This window comes from Schistocerca cancellata, chromosome 6 (genome assembly GCF_023864275.1).
Source record: "Schistocerca cancellata isolate TAMUIC-IGC-003103 chromosome 6, iqSchCanc2.1, whole genome shotgun sequence".
In the NCBI taxonomy this organism is placed as follows: Eukaryota; Metazoa; Arthropoda; class Insecta; order Orthoptera; family Acrididae; genus Schistocerca; species Schistocerca cancellata.
In genome coordinates, this window is record NC_064631.1 from 691,216,986 (window position 1) to 691,235,236 (window position 18,251).

The 18,251-nt window shown below is 40.5% G+C and overlaps 1 protein-coding gene across 3 annotated transcripts in view; it reads right to left on the bottom strand.

Annotated features, from left to right (window-relative positions):
- The window catches only part of LOC126191240 (voltage-dependent calcium channel subunit alpha-2/delta-3), a 792,714-nt gene that overhangs the window by 152,658 nt on the left and 621,805 nt on the right, over nt 1–18,251 (bottom strand). For 2 of the 3 annotated variants that reach the window (XM_049932047.1, XM_049932049.1), the window contains one exon: nt 11,799–11,825. The exons of the other annotated variant lie outside the window; for it this stretch is intronic. In XM_049932047.1, coding sequence (XP_049788004.1) covers nt 11,799–11,825 — 27 coding nt within the window. The remainder of the gene's footprint in view (nt 1–11,798; nt 11,826–18,251) is intronic. 3 annotated transcript variants of the gene reach the window in all.

Genomic DNA, 18,251 nt, shown 5'->3' on the forward strand with positions numbered 1-18,251 from the left:
TGTCTATCGACGTGCCAGCGCTTTCGTTTGGTAAGCCACATCATCTGTGACTTACCAAACTGGAAAGCACTGGTAGATAGACCCAATAAAAAAACACACAAACACACACACAAATTTCAAGCTTTCGCAACCCAAGGTTGCTTCATCAGGAAAGAGGGTAGGAGAGGGAAAGACAAAAGGATGTGGGTTTTACGAGAGAGGGTAAGGAGTCGTTCCAATCCCGGGAGTGGAAAGACTTACCTTAGGGTAAGTACCTACTCCATATCCCATGCCACTTTCCTCGACGTTGACCTCCATCTGTCCAATGGCCAGCTTCACACATCCGTCCACATCAAACCCACCAACAAGCAACAGTACCTCCATTATGACAGCTGCCACCCATTCCATATCAAACGGTCCCTTCCCTACAGCTTAGGTCTTCATGGCAAACGAATCTGCTCCAGTCCTGAATTCCTTAACCATTACACCAATAACCTGAAAACAGCTTTCGCATCCCGCAACTACCCTCCCGACCTGGTACAGAAGCAAATAACCAGAGCCACTTCCTCATCCTCTCAAACCCAGAACCTCCCACAGAAGAACCACAAAAGTGCCCCACTTATGACAGGATACTTTCCGGGACTAGATCAGACTCTGAATGTGGCTCTCCAGCAGGGATACGACTTCCTCAAATCCTGCCCTGAAATGAGATCCACCCTTCATGAAATCCTCCCCACACCACCAAGAGTGTCTTTCCGCCATCCACCTAACCTTCGTAACCTCTTGGTTCATCCCTATGAAATCCCCAAACCACCTTCGCTACCGTCTGGCTCCTACCCTTGTAACCACTCCCGGTGTAAAACCTATCCCATGCACTCTCCCACCACCACCTACTCCAGTCCTGAAACCCGGAAGGTGTACACGATCAAAGGCAGAGCCATGAGTGATAGCACCCACGTGATTTACCAACTGACATTCCTACACTGTGAAGCCTTCTATGTGGAAATGACCAGCAACAAACTGTCCTTTCGCATAAATGGACACAGGCAGGCAGTGTTTGTTGGTAATGAGGATCACCCTGTGGCTAAACATGCCTTGGTGCACGGCCAGCACATCTTGGCACAGTGTTACACCATCCAGGTTATCTGGATACTTCCCACTGACATCAACCTATCAGAATTCTGGAGATGGGTACTTGCCCTTCAATACATTCTCGCTTCCTGTTACCCACCAGGCCTCAACGTCCGCTAATTTCCAGTTGCCGCCCCTCGTACATCACCTGTCATTCAACGACATCTTTGCCTCTGTACTTCCGCCTCAACTGACATCTCTGCCCAACCTCTTTGCTTTTACATATGTCTGCTTGTGTCTGTGTATGTGCGGATGGATATGTGTGTGTGTGCGAGTGTATACGTGTCCTTTTTTCCCCCTAAGGTAAGTCTTTCCGCTCCCGGGATTGGAATGACTCCTTACCCTCTCCCTTAAAACCCACATGCTTCCCTCTTTCCCTCTCCTTCCCTCTTTCCTGATGAAGCAACCTTGGGTTGCAAAAGCTTGAAAAATTTGTGTGTGTTTGTGTGTTTTTTATTGGGTCTATCTACCAGAGCTTTCCCGTTTGGTATGACTACATGCTGTTTAGAACTTGTGAGAGTTTTCTCACCAGTACACACTAAATATGATGATAAAGAGGTAGAAGAAGGTGACAGTGTCAAATTCTTAGGATTACAGCTAGATAATAAATTCGAGGAGGAGCATAGTACAGAACTGCTGAAGTGCCTAAACATATCTCTATTTGCACTGCAGACGTCCTCAGACATAGGTGATATGAGAATAAAAAAGCTAGACCACTATGCTTACTGCAATCTATAATATCATATGAGATTATTTTTGGGGGCAACTCATCAAGCGAAGCTTAAGTTTACCAGAGTTCAAAAATGCGTAATAAGAATTATTTGTGGTGTGAACTCAAGACCATACTGCAGATGGCTACTTAGCGAACTAGGGATACTACTACTGCTTCCCAGTATATTTATCCTTAAAGAAATTTGTCATTAAAATATCTCTCTTTCCAAACCACCAGCTCAGTTCATGGAATCAATGTTCAAAACAAGAATAACCTTCACAAAGATTTAAAGTCATTTACTTTGGTCCATAAACGTTTCCGTTAATCAAGAGTACACATTTTCAGTAATCTGCCAGCAACCACACAAAGTTTAATCACTGAGAAAGTTCAGTTTAAGAGGAGCCTAAAGTACTTATTGGTGGCCAATTCATTCTACTCCGCTGATGAATTTTTGAGTAGAACCAGCTGATTTGTATTATGTTACTAATAATATCAAATAATGCAAAAATTAGTAGTAGTAGCAGTACTAGATTTCTGAAATGTGTTTGACATGATATCCCACTGCAGACTGTTAATGAAGGTACAACAATATGGAATAAGTTTCCTGATATGTGAGTGGCTCGAAGACTTTTAAATAATAGAACCCAGTATGTTGTCCTCAACGGTGAGCATTTATCAGAGACATGGACATCTTCAGGAATGCCCCAGGGAAGTGTGATTTTCTATATACATAAATGATCTGGTGGGCAGTATGGGCAGCAATACCTAGTTGTTGATTATGCTGTATGGGAAGGTGTTAAGGGTGAGTGATTGTAGGATGATACAACATTACTTGGACAAAATATCTAGTTGGTGTGACAAATGGCAGCAGACTCTAAAGTAAGTTAATGTGGATTAGTAGGAAAAACAAACCCTTAATGTTTGGATGCAACATTAGTAGTGTCCTGCTTCACACAGTCATGTCATTTGAATATCTGATTGTAACACTGCAAAGAGAAATGAAATGTAACAAGCTTCTGAGGATTGTGAAGTGTTGTTCATCTCTAAAAGAGACTGCATATAGGATGCTAGTGCAACCTATTCTTGACTACTGCTTGAGTGTTTGGGATCCGCACCAGGTCACATTAAAGGAAGACAGTGAAGCAATTCAGGGGCAGGCTGTTAGATATGCTTCCAGCAGATTCAAACGACAGGCAAGCATTACAAAGATGCTTTGGGAACACAAATGGAACTCCCTGGAAGAAAGGTGACATTCTTTTCGGGGAACATTATTGAAAAAAGTTAGAGAACCTGAATTTGAAGCCAACTGCAGAAAAATGCTACTGTCAGCAGTGTACATTTTGCATGAGAACCATGAAGATAACATACGAGAAAATAGGGTTTATACGGAGGCATGTAGACAGTCATTTTTTCCCTCGCTCTATCCATGAGTGGAACAGGAAAGAAAACAGCTCGTAGTGGTATAAGGTGCCCTCCACTATGCACCATTGTAAATAGGTGTTACAAAATGGTATTTCTATTTGATGATGCGTAGCTACATGGAGCCTAAGAATTATCACACATACCTCAGTGTATTAAAATGATTAATGGAAAATCTCATATAAAGATGTGAAACAAATACTAACAAAGAGATAGAGGGGCTGGCCAGTACTTACCTCAGCTCAGTACAGGTGATACATACACAAAAAACAGAACCAAAAATTTACATTCCTAGCTTTCGGAACAAATGCTCTTTCATCAGGGAGGAGAGAGGGGAAAGAAAGGGAAGAAGGGAAAGTAGATTCAGTTACTCACAACCCAGGTTATGAAGCAATAGGGAAAGGAAAACAAGGAGGGTAGCAAGGATGGAGGCATGGTTGTCAGAGGGAAGCCACAGATATTCTACTGTAAGTACTGTGCCAGCTTCAAACCAAAGAGAATGCATACAGAAATAAAGAGGTATATAGTATAAAGATAAACACAACTATGTAGGATGAAAAGATGCATGAATGGCTAAAGAGGAAAGGGAAAGAGGAGAAGACTGAAGAGTAAATGGGGGTGAGGTTGTTTAACGTAGGTTCAGTTCAGGGGGATGATGGGATGAAAGGATGTGTTGGAGTGCAAGTTCCCATCTCCGCAATTCAGAGGGCTGGTGTTGGGTGGGAGAAGCCAAATGGCACATACGGTGTAGCAGGTTCCTAGGTCCCTAGAATTATGCTGGAGGGCATTCTCCCCTACTGGGTATTGGGCATCTTCTAGGCGGACAGTTCATCTGTGTCCGTTCATGCGCTCAGCCAGTTTAGTTATTGTCATACCGATGTAAAAGGCTGTGCAGTGCAGGCATGTCAGTTGATAAATGACGTGTAGTTTCACACATGGCCCTGCCTTGAATTGTGTATGTTTTACCAGTAGCGGGACAGGAGTAGGTGGTTGTGGGGTGATGCATGGGGCAGGTTTTGCAGTGGGGTCGGTTACATGGGTAGGAACCGCTGGGTAGAGAAGGTAGTCTGGGAATATTGTAGGGTTTAACAAGGATGTTACGGAGGTTAGGGGGGTGACGAAAGGCAACTCTGGGTGGTGTGGGGAGAATTTTGTCAAGGGATGATCTCATTTCAGGGGCTGACTTGAGAAAGTCATATCCCTGGCGGAGTAATTTGTTGATGTTTTTGAGGTCAGGATAATACTGGGTGACAAGGGGGATGCTTCTGTGTGGTCTGGGGGTAGGAACATTGTTGTTGGACGGGAAGGAAAGTATTGTTCGGGAGATCTGTTTGTGGACAAGGTATGCAGGATAGTTGCGGGAGAGGAAAGCACTGGTCAGGTTATTGGTGTAATTGTTGAGGGATTCGTCACTGGAGCAGATACGTTTGCCACGAATACCTAGGCTGAAGGGAAGGGAGCGTTTGATGTGGAATGGATGGCAGCTATCAAAGTGAAGGTACTGTTGTTTGTTTGTGGGTTTGATATGGACAGAGGTGTGGGTGTGAGCTTCAGCAAGATGATGGTCAACATCCAGGAAGGTGGCTTGGGTTTTGGAGAAGGACCAGGTGAAATTCAGATTCGAAAAGGAGTTGAGGTTATGGAGGAAATTAAGGAGTGTTTCTTCACCATGAGTCCAGACCACAAAGATGTCATCTATAAACCTATACCAGGCCAGGGGAAGCAGCTGTTGGGTCTTCAGGAAAGCCTCCTCCATGCGGCCCATGAAGAGGTTGGCATAGGACGGAGCCATCCTGGTTCCCATGGCCATTCCCCTGATTTGTTTGTAGGTCCGACCTTCAAAAGTGAAGTAATTATGGGTGAGGATGAAGTTGGTAAGTGTGATAAGGAACGAGGTTTTTGGAAGATCTTCGGGTAGACCACGGGTATGTGGGATGTTTGTGTAAAGGGATTAGCATCTATGGTGACAAGAAAGGTTTCAGGTGGGAGAAGAGTGGGAATGTATTTGAGGCGTTCTAGGAAGTGGTTTGAGTCTTTGATGTAGGATGGGAGTCTGCGGGTGATAGGTTGGAGGTGCTGGTCTACCAGAGCTGAGATACGTTCTGTTGGGGCTTTGAAGCCTGCTACAATGGGACGGCCAGGATGGTTCTCTTTGTGGATTTTGGGTAATAGGTAGAAGGTAGGGGTACGTGGCTCAGGTGGAGTGAGTAAGTCTATGGAAGCCGTTGTGAGGCCTTGTGAGGGACCTTGGATTTTTAGGATTTTCTGCAGCTCAGTCTGGATAGAGGGAATGGGATCCTGGGTAACAGCTTTGTAGGTTGAGGTGTCGGAGAGTTGACGCAGTCCTTCTGCCACATACTCCACACGGTCAAGTACAACAGTTGTGGAGCCTTTATCCGCCGGGAGGATGACAATAGAGCGGTCTATTTTCAGCTCCTTAATGGCACGGGATTCAGCTGGGGTGATGTTGGGGGTTGTCGGGATCTTCTTCAAGAAGGACTGGGAGACCACACTGGATGTGAGGAATTCCTGAAATGTCTGCAAGGGATGGTTTTGGGGGAGGGGAGGAGGATCCCTTTGAGAAGGTGGTCAGAACTGTTCTAGACAGGGTTCAACACTGGGTCTAGCATTTGGGGGCTGTGTTTGGGTAGTGAAGTGATATTTCCAGTTGAGGTTCCAGGTGAATGAGAGGAGATCTTTAACCAGGGCAGTGTGGTTGAATTTAGGCGTGGGGCTAAAGGTTAAGCCTTTTGATAGAACAGATGTCTCTGGAGGAGAGAGGGATCTGGATGAGAGGTTTAGAACTGAATTGGGACTGGTGACATGTGGTATTTGACTGTGGTTATAGTTGAGATTTGGTTGTGTGGGGTATGTGCTGGGATGGGGAGATTGAGTAGGATGGCTAGGCTAGGTTTGTTGGCTATGAGGGGGGTTTGTTGAAGGTTCTGTTGTGGCTGTTGTTTGTGAGGAATAGGGATAAGGACCCCAATTCTTAGGTGTTGCACTAGCACTGTGGATAGTTTTTTCAGGTGGTGTGTGGCATGGAACTCAAGTTTTCAGCTGGCTTCTAGGATGATGTTCCTGAGTGTGTTCTCCAAGCAAGGGTTTGAGAGGTGGAGGACTTTGAATAGAGATAGGAGCTGTTGGGAGTGGTGGTTACATGAAGTAGTGTAGAGATTCAGGACAAGTTGGGTAAGGGCTAAGGATTGAAGGTTCTGGAAGTCCAGGAGAGACTGGTGGAAGCAGGAACTGCACCCAGAGATGGGAATTTCTAAGGTAAGTCCTTTAGGGGTAATTCCAAAGGTTAAGCAGGACTGGAGGAAAAGTATGTGGGATTGCAGTTTGGCTACGGTGAATGCATGTTTCCGGAATGAATGTAAATAATGTGGTATAGGATTAGGGTACATAGTGGGCAACTGGTGTGTAGGGAAATTAAACAACTAAAGTTGAAATAGTAATCATAAGAAGGAATAAAACACGGAGGGAAGGACGAGAAAGAAAGAAATTGTGTTGGTAATGTTCAATACCAAAGGAAGACCACTAAATAAGAAAATTACGGAAAAAGTTGACCAGACCAAGCAGGTATGTCCAGAGCAGGGGAAAAGAACACACGTTGCTCAAAAACAGAGATAGCGAGTGGCGAAAAAGAGATCGCGCGTGCCGCAAAAGAGATCGCGCGTGCCGCAAAAAAGATCGCGGGTGGCGCAGAAATGTCCCAAATAAATTGTCCTGTTGCAGAGAAAGATAGCCAATGGCACAAAAATATCGCCAGCAACAAGAAATCGACGGAAATGGATGATACTGGTAGGTGTGGAAGAGATTGTTGGCAGTGATTGTTGGCTGGAAAACAGCGAATAACGAACGTTAAAACAATGGAATGTTAAATAAATAAATCAATAAGTAAAAAAAGAGAAGTGGATTATAAACGGAACAAGATAATAGGAGGAAGATGAAACTAGCACAGTTGGTGACGAAAATATTTATTTATGTATATATAAAACAGTGAAGAAGAGAAAGTGTTCAGATGACAGATTTAAGTGATAGCTAATAAAAGGGACAAAACAATGAAGGATGTGGACCATATAGGTGATCTAAATGATTAATGGAAAATCTCATATAAAGATGTGAAGACCTGTGGTCTCTCTGCCCTTGAGCACTACCTCTCCCAACGCCCACCCGAAGATCTTCCAAAAACCTCGTTCCTTATTACACTTACCAACTTCATCCTCACCCATAATTACTTCACTTTTGAAGGTCAGACCTACAAACAAATCAGGGGAATGGCCATGGGAACCAGGATGGCTCCGTCCTATGCCAACCTCTTCATGGGCCGCATGAAGCAGGCTTTCCTGAAGACCCAACAGCTGCTTCCCCTGGCCTGGTATAGGTTTATAGATGACATCTTTGTGGTCTGGACTCATGGTGAAGAAACACTCCTTAATTTCCTCCATAACCTCAACTCCTTTTCGAATCTGAATTTCACCTGGTCCTTCTCCTAAACCCAAGCCACCTTCTTGGATGTTGACCTACATCTTGTTGAAGCTCACATCCACACCTCTGTCCATATCAAACCCACAAAAAAACAACAGTACCTTCACTTTGATAGCTGCCATCCATTCCACATCAAACGCTCCCTTCCCTTCAGCCTAGGTATTCGTGGCAAACGTATCTGCTCCATTGACGAATCCCTCAACAATTACACCAATAACCTGACCAGTGCTTTCCTCTCCCGCAACTATCCTGCAGACCTTGTCCACAAACAGATCTCCCGAGCAATACATTCCTTCCCGTCCAACAACAATGTTCCTACCCCCAGACCACACAGAAGCATCCCCCTTGTCACACAGTATTATCCTGGCCTTGAAAACATCAACAAATTACTCCGCCAGGGATATGACTTTCTCAAGTCAGCCCCTGAAATGAGATCATCCCTTGACAAAATTCTCCCCACACCACCCAGAGTTGCCTTTCGTCGCCCCCCTAACCTCCGTAACATTCTTGTTAAACCCTACAATATTCCCAGACTACCTTCTCTACCCAGCAGTTCCTACCCCTGTAACCAACCCCGCTGCAAAACCTGCCCCATGCATCCCCCCACAACCACCTACTCCAGCCCTGCTACTGGTAAAACATACACAATTCAAGGCAGGGCCACATGTGAAACTACACGTCATTTATCAACTGACATGCCTGCACTGCACAGCCTTTTACATCGGTATGACAACAACTAAACTGGATGAGTGCATGAATGGACACAGACGAACTGTCCGCCTAGGAGATGCCCAATACCCAGTAGTGGAGAATGCCCTCCAGCATAATTCTAGGGACCTAGGAACCTGCTACACCGTATGTGCCATTTGGCTTCTCCCACCCAACACCAGCCCTCTGAACTGCGGAGATGGGAACTTGCACTCCAACACATCCTTTCATTCCGCCATCCCCCTGAACTGAACCTACGTTAAACAACCTCACTCCCATTTACTCTTCAGTCTTCTCCTCTTTCCCTTTCCTCTTTAGCCATTCACGCATCTTTTCATCCTACATAGTTGTGTTTATCTTTATACTATATACCTCTTTATTTCTGTATGCATCCTCTTTCGTTTGTAGCTGGCACAGTACTTACAGTAGAATATCTTTGGCTTCCCTCTGACAACCATGCCTCCATCCTTGCTACCCTCCCTGTTTTCCTTTCCCTGTTGCTTCATAACCTGGGTTGTGAGTAACTGAATCTACTTTCCCTTCTTCCCTTTCTTTCCCCTCTGTCCTCCCTGATGAAGGAACATTTGTTCCGAAAGCTAGGAATGTAAATTTTTGGTTCTGTTTTTTGTGTATCTATCGGCTGTACTGAGTTGAGGTAACCTCAGTGTATTGAACATTTAAATGTTTTGAAATATGTTATTTACTAACTTTTAAATGAAAACTTGTTTAACGTTTTTTGATGTATTCTACATCCATGAGGAACATTTCACCTGGTATCTGTAAAAGGTACATTAGCGTTTTGTTTTTCTTTGTTAATATTTATTGTGAATTTTTATTTTTCTGGTATGTTCTACATACTGGCAGATCCCCTCACTAGGAATCTGTTGCACCAAAAAGTACATCTAATACAATTTATGCTAGTCTGCATATGAGATCCTCTTAAGCAGTCATCCTCAGTTATTTTTTATCAGAAGAAGAAAAATTCATCAGTTACTTTTAGTATCTCATTTCATAATTTAATCCCTTCTGCATCACATGATTTAATTTGACTGCATTCAATTACCTTAGTTTCAATTTTGTTCATATTCACCTTGTAATCTCTTTTAAAGAGACTATCCATTCTGTCCAAATTATCTTCCAGCTTCTTTGCAGTATCTCACAAGATTACTATGTTGCTGACATACCATACAATTTTTATTTCTTCTTCCTGAACTTAAACTCCCTATCCAAATTTCTCCTTGGTTTCCCATACTGCTTGCTCACTATATAGTTTGAATAAATTTGTGGATAGGCTACAAACCCTGCCTCACTCCCTACTTTGCTACTGCTTTGACTCTTTGAGATTGCCATGTGATTTCTGTACAAGTTGTAGGTAACCTTTCACTTAAGGTATTTTGTCCTTGATGCCCTCAGAATTTTGAAAAGTGTATCCCTGACAATGTTTTCAAAAGTTTTCTGTAAATCTACAAATGCTATAAATGTAGATTTATCTTTCTTCAACCTATCTTCTAAGGCAAGTGATAGTATTGCCTTGAATGTTCCTACATTTCTCTAAAACCCAAACTGATCTCCTAAGTCATTCTGTCCTCTAGTAATAAGTATATTTACTGATACAAGAATATATTTACTGCTCTTGTGAAGCTGATGCATATCCCAGTAGCATTGTAGATACTGGTTGGCCAAGGAGATTGCAACAGAGGAATGAAATGATCTGCACCCCATCACACAAGAAGTTTAGCACAGTATCCTGTGACAGGGGGTAATGGAGAAGAGCTCCTTCTCCTTTCCTATTTAAGTGCAGTCTCCTAACAGAAGATTGGTGATGTTATATCTATATTCTTAGGTGATGTATTCAATTTGACAACACCTGGGGTGGCAAAACCCCTTCTGGAGATTCTGCAACTGCGAATAGGTACATGTTTTTGTTCTATCTGTCCTTGGTCATGATTTATATTTAACTGTACTTCTAGATGTGAAAAATGTACACAAAATACATTGATTTCTTCCATCTGATGGTATATATGCTTTCATGATATTTGCCAGCAAGGTAAAATATACCATCATTGTATACATGATCTACCAGTGAGATATTTACCGGTACGTGTGATTATACATCCAAATTTCAAAATTCCAAATGCTTTCAGTCAGTTCACAGATGAGGTTTTAACTGTCAAAGATTCAATTACATACAACAGTACCCATAACACATAGCACGGGTGGTAAAGATCATGACTGCTTTTCCTAGAAAAGATCCCTGGGCATGTACAGGGTGCTCAAATAGTTTGAGAACAACATGATATATCCTTCCTGTTGGGAGTGTTGTATGTTTGTGAAATAAGAATCATGGAGATCCCATGTTCAGCTATGGTAGAGCCTCATATACCTCAGCAAGCTTTCTTTAACTGATGGTTGTTGTCTACAAGTGAGTGTTCTGCATCAACAACCCTACATCCCATCAGCTAGTGATGTACCCTGAGGTTGAGAGGTGAGTACTCATTTTTACCCAGTTCTCTGCCAGAAGTCTCAAACTAGAACAATTTACTTCAAATGTAGACAAATGGTACAAAGTTTCAGAAAACTTTACATTGGACTCCTTGATCACCAACTACCAATTCCATATCAGAGTCTTGTACCTCTAATAATTAGATACTACACAAGTTTACTAAAGTCAGTCAATCAGAACAGTAAAAATTTATGAATGGGGTGACTATTCATATTGCTCGAGTTTAATAAAACTCATTATAAGACACGTACAAACCAAAGCAGTTGACAATTATAATTTACGTCTATTTGTTTTGGGGTCTAGTTATTAAAACATATTTTTTTTAATTATGCATATTCTTTTAGTAATCAAGTCCAAGATTATATTATGAAAACCCACAGTGAATGTAAGATAAAGAAAAGAAAAAAAAACTGGCCTTATAGAGAGTACAGCAACTCTTACCTCACACTAGCAACAATAAATGCACTTCTCTTCCAATAGTTTAACAGTACACATAAAGTACAAGAATGCTTGATTACAATACACACCATTTGTAAAATGTAAAGAACAGGAAGCAGTTAGTCACAAAGAGGTTCTGAAGGAACTTTAATAGGTTAGCAGCAGGTGCATCACAAATTATTTTTGCATCAAGATTACACGTTAATGCTACAATAAAAGCTGAAATAGGACAATAAAATGCTATGGAATATAGCATTAGTATATACTGCAACACTATCAGCAAATATTAGTGAGATATAAATTACTGTAGCTGAACCAATGCTTAAAGCAAAACTGTGGCAGCCAACAGGGCAGCAAGTACCACCAAAATACATTTGAAGCACTGCAACAAAATGGAAATAAATTCACAGAAGTTACCTTCTCTGGTAATGTCCATGTTTTTTCCTGCAAACAAATTTATCATAAGTGTTAAAATACACAATAGTAGGAAAATTCCCCCTTGTTCAAAACAAACAAATAATAGAGCATTAGTGTCAACAACACAAACAGAGAAAAGAAAATTACTGCTTTAGTTCATAAATAGCAGTTGTACTTGACAAACCTGTGAAGGTATGCAATAATTGACAATTTAGTTAATGTATGAACTACATTCATTCATTTGCTCCTGCTGTTCTGTAGAGCCAAGAATGAATGAGGACCTTCCTGGATGTGGAGCAAGTCAAACTGTAGATTACAAGAAGGAAGCAGCTGTCAGAACTAGGTAACTTATGCCATTTAATTTACATTTTTCATATTTGTGGTGTCATAAAGCAGCTTATTGAAGAATAAATTTCTTCAAAACAGTACTATTTAATGTAAACTGCAACAATATGCTCCTCCAAATCATGATTATTAATGTTTTGGTACCTTGAAGACATTTGAAAGATACGTTGAACTATAAGAGAAGAAACAGCTGTGGCTTATACTGTTAAGTACTGAAATAACCTAGAAAAATAAATAAATATATAAATGCAGTGCAAAAAGTATACTGTTTGTAATACTTTTCTGCCAGAACATCTTCACTTGAATGATAATGTCATCTGAGCATAACAGAAAAATGACAGTGTAAATAGCAAAATAGCATAACATATTGATTATATAGAACTGATTGATTACTGATGTTGTACATTCTTGGCAAGGGGACCCATACAACAGTCTTTAAGGGGTAGGGGGAGGGGGTATGGGGTATTTTTAATACTTTGGAAGATGAATGGCAACTTGTAAGTAGCCATAAAGAAAGGTCCAGTTCTGAACCTGTTAGAAACCTGCATAATACCAAATTATAAATCATTTTCTTGACTGAGCGAGGTGGCGCAGTGGTTAGACACTGGACTCGCATTCGGGAGGACGACGGTTCAATCCTGCGTCCGGCCATCCTGATTTAGGTTTTCCGTGATTTCCCTAAATCACTGCAGGAAAATGCCGGGATGGTTCCTTTAAAAGGGCACGGCCGACTTCCTTCCCTGTCCTTCCCTAATCCAATGAGACCGATGACCTCACTGTCTGGTCTCCTTCCTCAAAACCAACCAACCAACCATTTTCTTGAAAGTAGAACACCTGAAAGCTGGGAAAATGGGGGATGGGGGAGCTGCAGCCCCCTCCCCCTTGCAACTGGGTATGGGTGCCCTTGATTCTTGATATGATTTTTCTCGTAGTCTGTAGTCAATTGATTAATTACTAACAAATATGCATAATGTAAGCTGCAACAAAAGTTATGGAGAGCTGGGGAAGAGACGAAAAATTGTTGAACTTCTGCTGAACTGTTATTAGCAAAATAATGGTAGTGTAGTACAAAAACTCTGACTTGACACAATATTATTTGTAAATATATTTCTGTTAGCACAGTGAAAATTAAAAACATTCTACTTGGGACAATGGCTATGTGATGTATATAAAAGATGCAAGAATCACACAGTAGTTACAGATAAGAATTCTCACAAGTAATACCAAACACCACAGCTCTCATGATAAATATGAATGTAGTATAAAATAACACACAGAATGTAATAAAGAAATTTTAAGGTAACCTTTATGATCCCATTTCGGTTTGCAAACAAATAACTGACATACACTATCTTTGTTATGAATATGGTGAAAATAACAATCTGAAGCTCTATTACGTTTACAAAACACTTTTTTTTCATAACACACCAAAATTCCATTCATTATGTAATTATCAAAAACATAAGAGATATTTGTCAATGACCAAATGATACAATGAGGTGAAATTCATTGTATGAAATAGTATCATACATCTAGTTAATATGTTCATAATCTCTGAACTAAAATGCCACAGATCTGACTTTTGTATATTTACACATTGTCAATTGTCTCTATTTTTAAAACAGACATTCCAAACTCAAATACATGAAGCAAATGTACATTTTCATAAAAAATTACACCAAAAGCCAAACCAAATGTTCTCCATGCATGCCCATCCATAAAAGCCTGTATCCAAATTATTTAAATATTTAGGATTTCTTGAGAGTTTAAATATAAAGATATACATATGTAGACTGAAATTAAAACATTTCCTGCAGTGATATGTGATACCTGTAGACGTAATTTCACCAATATATTTTTATGCTTTAGATGCAGAATGTGTTTTTGGCAAACAGACTGCCTCCAGTTGGTGGCTGAAAATATTTTATAATTAAGCATCAAGTCAGTCAGATTCTGTGGCCTTTTAATTGGACTGGTATAATGAATAATGCACTTTTGTAACAACAGGAAAATAGAAGGCGTGCAGTGTAGTTGTGTGTGTAGTGTACTTTACCTTGGTAATAGTACCATCAGCATTGCTATTGGGCTAGGAACATGCAAACAGTTAGTGCAATGTATATCTAACATCATATCAACAGCATACATTTTAAATTGTGCCTTGTGAACAATGCCTACAAATTAACTATCAAATACAAATTAAACAGCACTAAAATGATAATATCAAACATAAATCTCTAGAAAACTGTTCATTTTCTCATCAGACCTCAAGCTAATCAGTTGAAAACTGTATTTGTAAATGAATGCAAAGGAAAAGTGGATCAGGACTCTACACTGCCTGACATAGAAAATACATACACATAAAGTGACCAGAGAATCATGTAACTTGTATCACATATGATTGGCAGTGACAAAAATTAATGGAAGTTTCATATCAACAGTGTTACACTATCAAGACAAAATCACTATTCTGTGAAATTAAACTCCACCATAAGTATATATGCAAAATTTGAGATAATTAGTATGTTTCTGTTATCTTTGTTGATAATGTGCCAGATGTACTGGGGGAAGAATATGGTTCTGGCTTGCATAAATTTAATTAATTTATTTTCCTGATGTAACAGGAACTGTTCAATACAGATGCACGCAAAATCATTGTTGTTTCTCGGTTGGTCCCTACACCATCTTGACAGTGAATTTTCCAGTTCAACACATCAAACAAATTAATTAAGTGAATTCTTGCACAATTTCAAAGAAGCTATTAGCCAACAGCAGCAGGAACTGGGTGTACAATGTTTGCCCCCATGCCCACAAGTGGCTGTTCCTATGTCTCAACCACAAGACATATACACAACCAGTGAACTCCCCAACAGTTAGTTTTTCACAAGCCATCCAGTCATTGTCAAATGACTCTTAAAAGGTTGCATCGAGTGGAGATGGCTCTTCTGTGTTCACTTACTTTCAGTGTACATGTTTCCAATGGTCCTTGTTAAGTAGTGTTCTATATACTCAGCCACCTTAGCTACATGAGTGTTATGGTAGTTCTGTGGCAACAGATCTACCAAAATGTTACTTGGGTTATTTGCCGAAGATAGCTCTAGGCAGTAGTAACTGTTAAAATTAACTTCATCAACTTTCTTGGATATCGTAATCATATAATGGCACTAGAGCCCTGGCGAGCATAAAAAATGGTAAAAATATTATCTGGACATATGTATGTGATACCAGTCTAATCCATTTCACAAAAAAGGGGAGAAATAAAACATAAGAAACCATACAGAAGTCTCTTAACTCCCAGCCAGCTACAAAGTCCTCTTTAAATCCCTACTGAATAAGTTACTAAAATAACCACTTGGAGAATACCAGGCAAGGTTTTGGAAAACTGGACTGTGTGTAGAGCAAATGTTAAATTTTCAAAACAAAATAAATACTAATTTACTCATGGACTCCAAAAGGGCATAAGATCCCATAAATGGACAGTCACTGTTTGTACTACAGGAATTTCCAGTTAAAAATTAATAAGTAAATAAAATACGACATAGATGTGCCTCCCCCTCCCCCCAAACAACTGATCACACAAAATGTGACAGATGAAACATGGAAAGTTACATTTTTGTGCATTACTCAAGATTAAATGAGGAGGATAGCTTATCTCCACTATTGTTCAATTTAGTTGTGGAGAATGTGATTAAAATGAATCCAAGTACATAAATACTGAAAGCTACAAAATTGGTAATATAATTCCATCTTCTGGCATACCGGGTAATGATGGAAACAATATGTTACAATAATATAAAAGCAGTCATTCTAAAATGAAAATGTAACAGCAAACAGATGAGCAAGCATTACTCACGTTGTAACGCCGGAAATGCATATCCTCCTATTTCCATCTATTGTACTATTTTTTTCCTTGCTTTGTTACCTCAAGATATGACATTTCTGTCTCTTTGTATATCGTAATTGTTTTACTATTTGTATATTTATGCATTTATGTCGATGTATAATTGGTTTGTTTCGTAAATATTATTTGTATTTTTACACTGGGTCTTGCCTAGGGAAAACTGCTATCGAACGATTACGTCGATAGGTCGTGTGAAGAATCAAAGTGTGTAGGATCTTTGGTAGTGTTAACTCTGCCGCGTGGAGCGCGGGCTGAGAGAAGGAGTCTGGCGGGAGTAGCGAGTGGAGCAGGTGTGTTGTGTGACGCTCCCGCGAGTTGCCGCGCTTTCGGGGTTTGGCAGCATGTAATTGCGCTTGACTTGCGATGATAGTTTCTGACATGGTGTCGCGGACGGGAAACATTAACTAGCGCACATCAAGAGCCCGTTTCGTCTGGTGACCGTGTCGAGAAGAAGGCGCGCCAACATCCAGCTTCTGCAACAGCGACGGCCGACAATGAGTGACTGTCGCCACCTCCTCGATCGACGGCTTCAAACCTTCAATCAACCATCAAGGAAGACTGGAAGCAAGTAAAGTTTTAGAACTGTATGGCAGACCTCAGCTTTTCAAACTGTACCATTTTCGTAACTATAATAACAGCAACTTAGCATGAACCTTTGTTGCTCATTGTCCCAATTGCATTACCAAGCAGGGTCCCTTCCTTTTCCGAAATGAACCCGAGTGTCGTTGAAATTTAAACGCCAGCATTAAAATTATACCATTCGATTTCACTGCTTTAATTTCAAAGTATTCATAGCTGGCTACAATATTCAGATTACATAAGCACAAATTAAGAGTGCGAGTTTTGTTAGCATATTTTAGCGTACCTGTGACTGCAGCTCAGCTTGGTACGTACTAAATTTTACTATTGCTAATTGTTCAGAATCATTTAATTCAAGCTCAAAGTTAAATCTCTTATTTCTAAATTGCGTAGATTCAAGTAGCTTTAGAAATGATTGTTGAGGTAGTCCAAGACTAACCGTATTTTACTTAATTTCGATGTACTTCAGAAAGAAAGCTCACTATTAACTTCAGTCACTAAATTAACTTTCGATTTTTCGGTTTTATTAATTCCTTTGCTTAATTAAGTCAGGGTGTAGCGAAATTTATTACTTCTGACAAACTTTCAGTTTTCACACTACACGTGTCAACCTTCAGTTGCCACGCTTCTAGTGCTAATTATATGTGTAATAACCTTTCTTTTTCAGTTACTATAGTAATTGTCCTTAGGACTGGCGACCGTGATTTCCCCCAAATCTCAAATACCTAATTACCGCTAGTTAATTGTTAACGTAATGGCTGCACATTTACTTTCTTTATTAACTTTACCCCTTTTCAAAATTAATTTCCACCAGTTTCATTAGCACATTTCCGTTCATCTAGATGTAACCCTTTCCTCCCTCTTTACCGACAGGTTAACTTCGGTGACGATTGCTTTTCCAAAACTCCCATTAGGTACACGCGGTTTCATTTTTCACTGTCATTAAGGTCGGAAAGTGAGGGGGAGGTTACACGTGGCGACCTGGTGACAGGACAATCTTCAGATTTGAGGTTGTTCTGGACACGAATTTTGCATTGTGCAAATCTCGTAACAAAGTATTGGTTACGTACAGGCCGTTACGTCAGCGAGAATAAGTAGTGGGAGTAATCCTAATTATATTTGAGATTTGGCATTTATATTGAAAATTATTAAAATGAGTGAAGGCAACAGTTGCCAAAATTTGGTAGACTTGGATACGGAACAATCGGTCGAACAGTGGGAAACGCGCACCGCGGTACCCATTGTTCAGGGGCAGGCGGCTAGCATGAAAGACGCGACCACCGAAACGCAACAAAGAGCAGAAATGGAATTCCAAACTTTAGAAAATGTTTCGGAATCGGAAGTGAAAATCAAACCTGAATCCCTTTATGACGAATACGGGGGGACAATTAAAGAGGAAGCCGCTACGGAAGTGGAACCGGTAGTTTCCGGGAATTTAACTGATTTATTGAATGTTTTGATTAATGAAATCAAGAGTCAATCGGCCAAGCTAGACAATCAGAACAAAGCTATTAACGTTGTTAACAACAATGTTGGAGTTGTTAATACAAAAGTTGATAAAATCAAAGAAGATATTGTTGTAATTAATACCGAAATCGGTAATCTTAAACAGGAAATGATAGGCGTTCAGG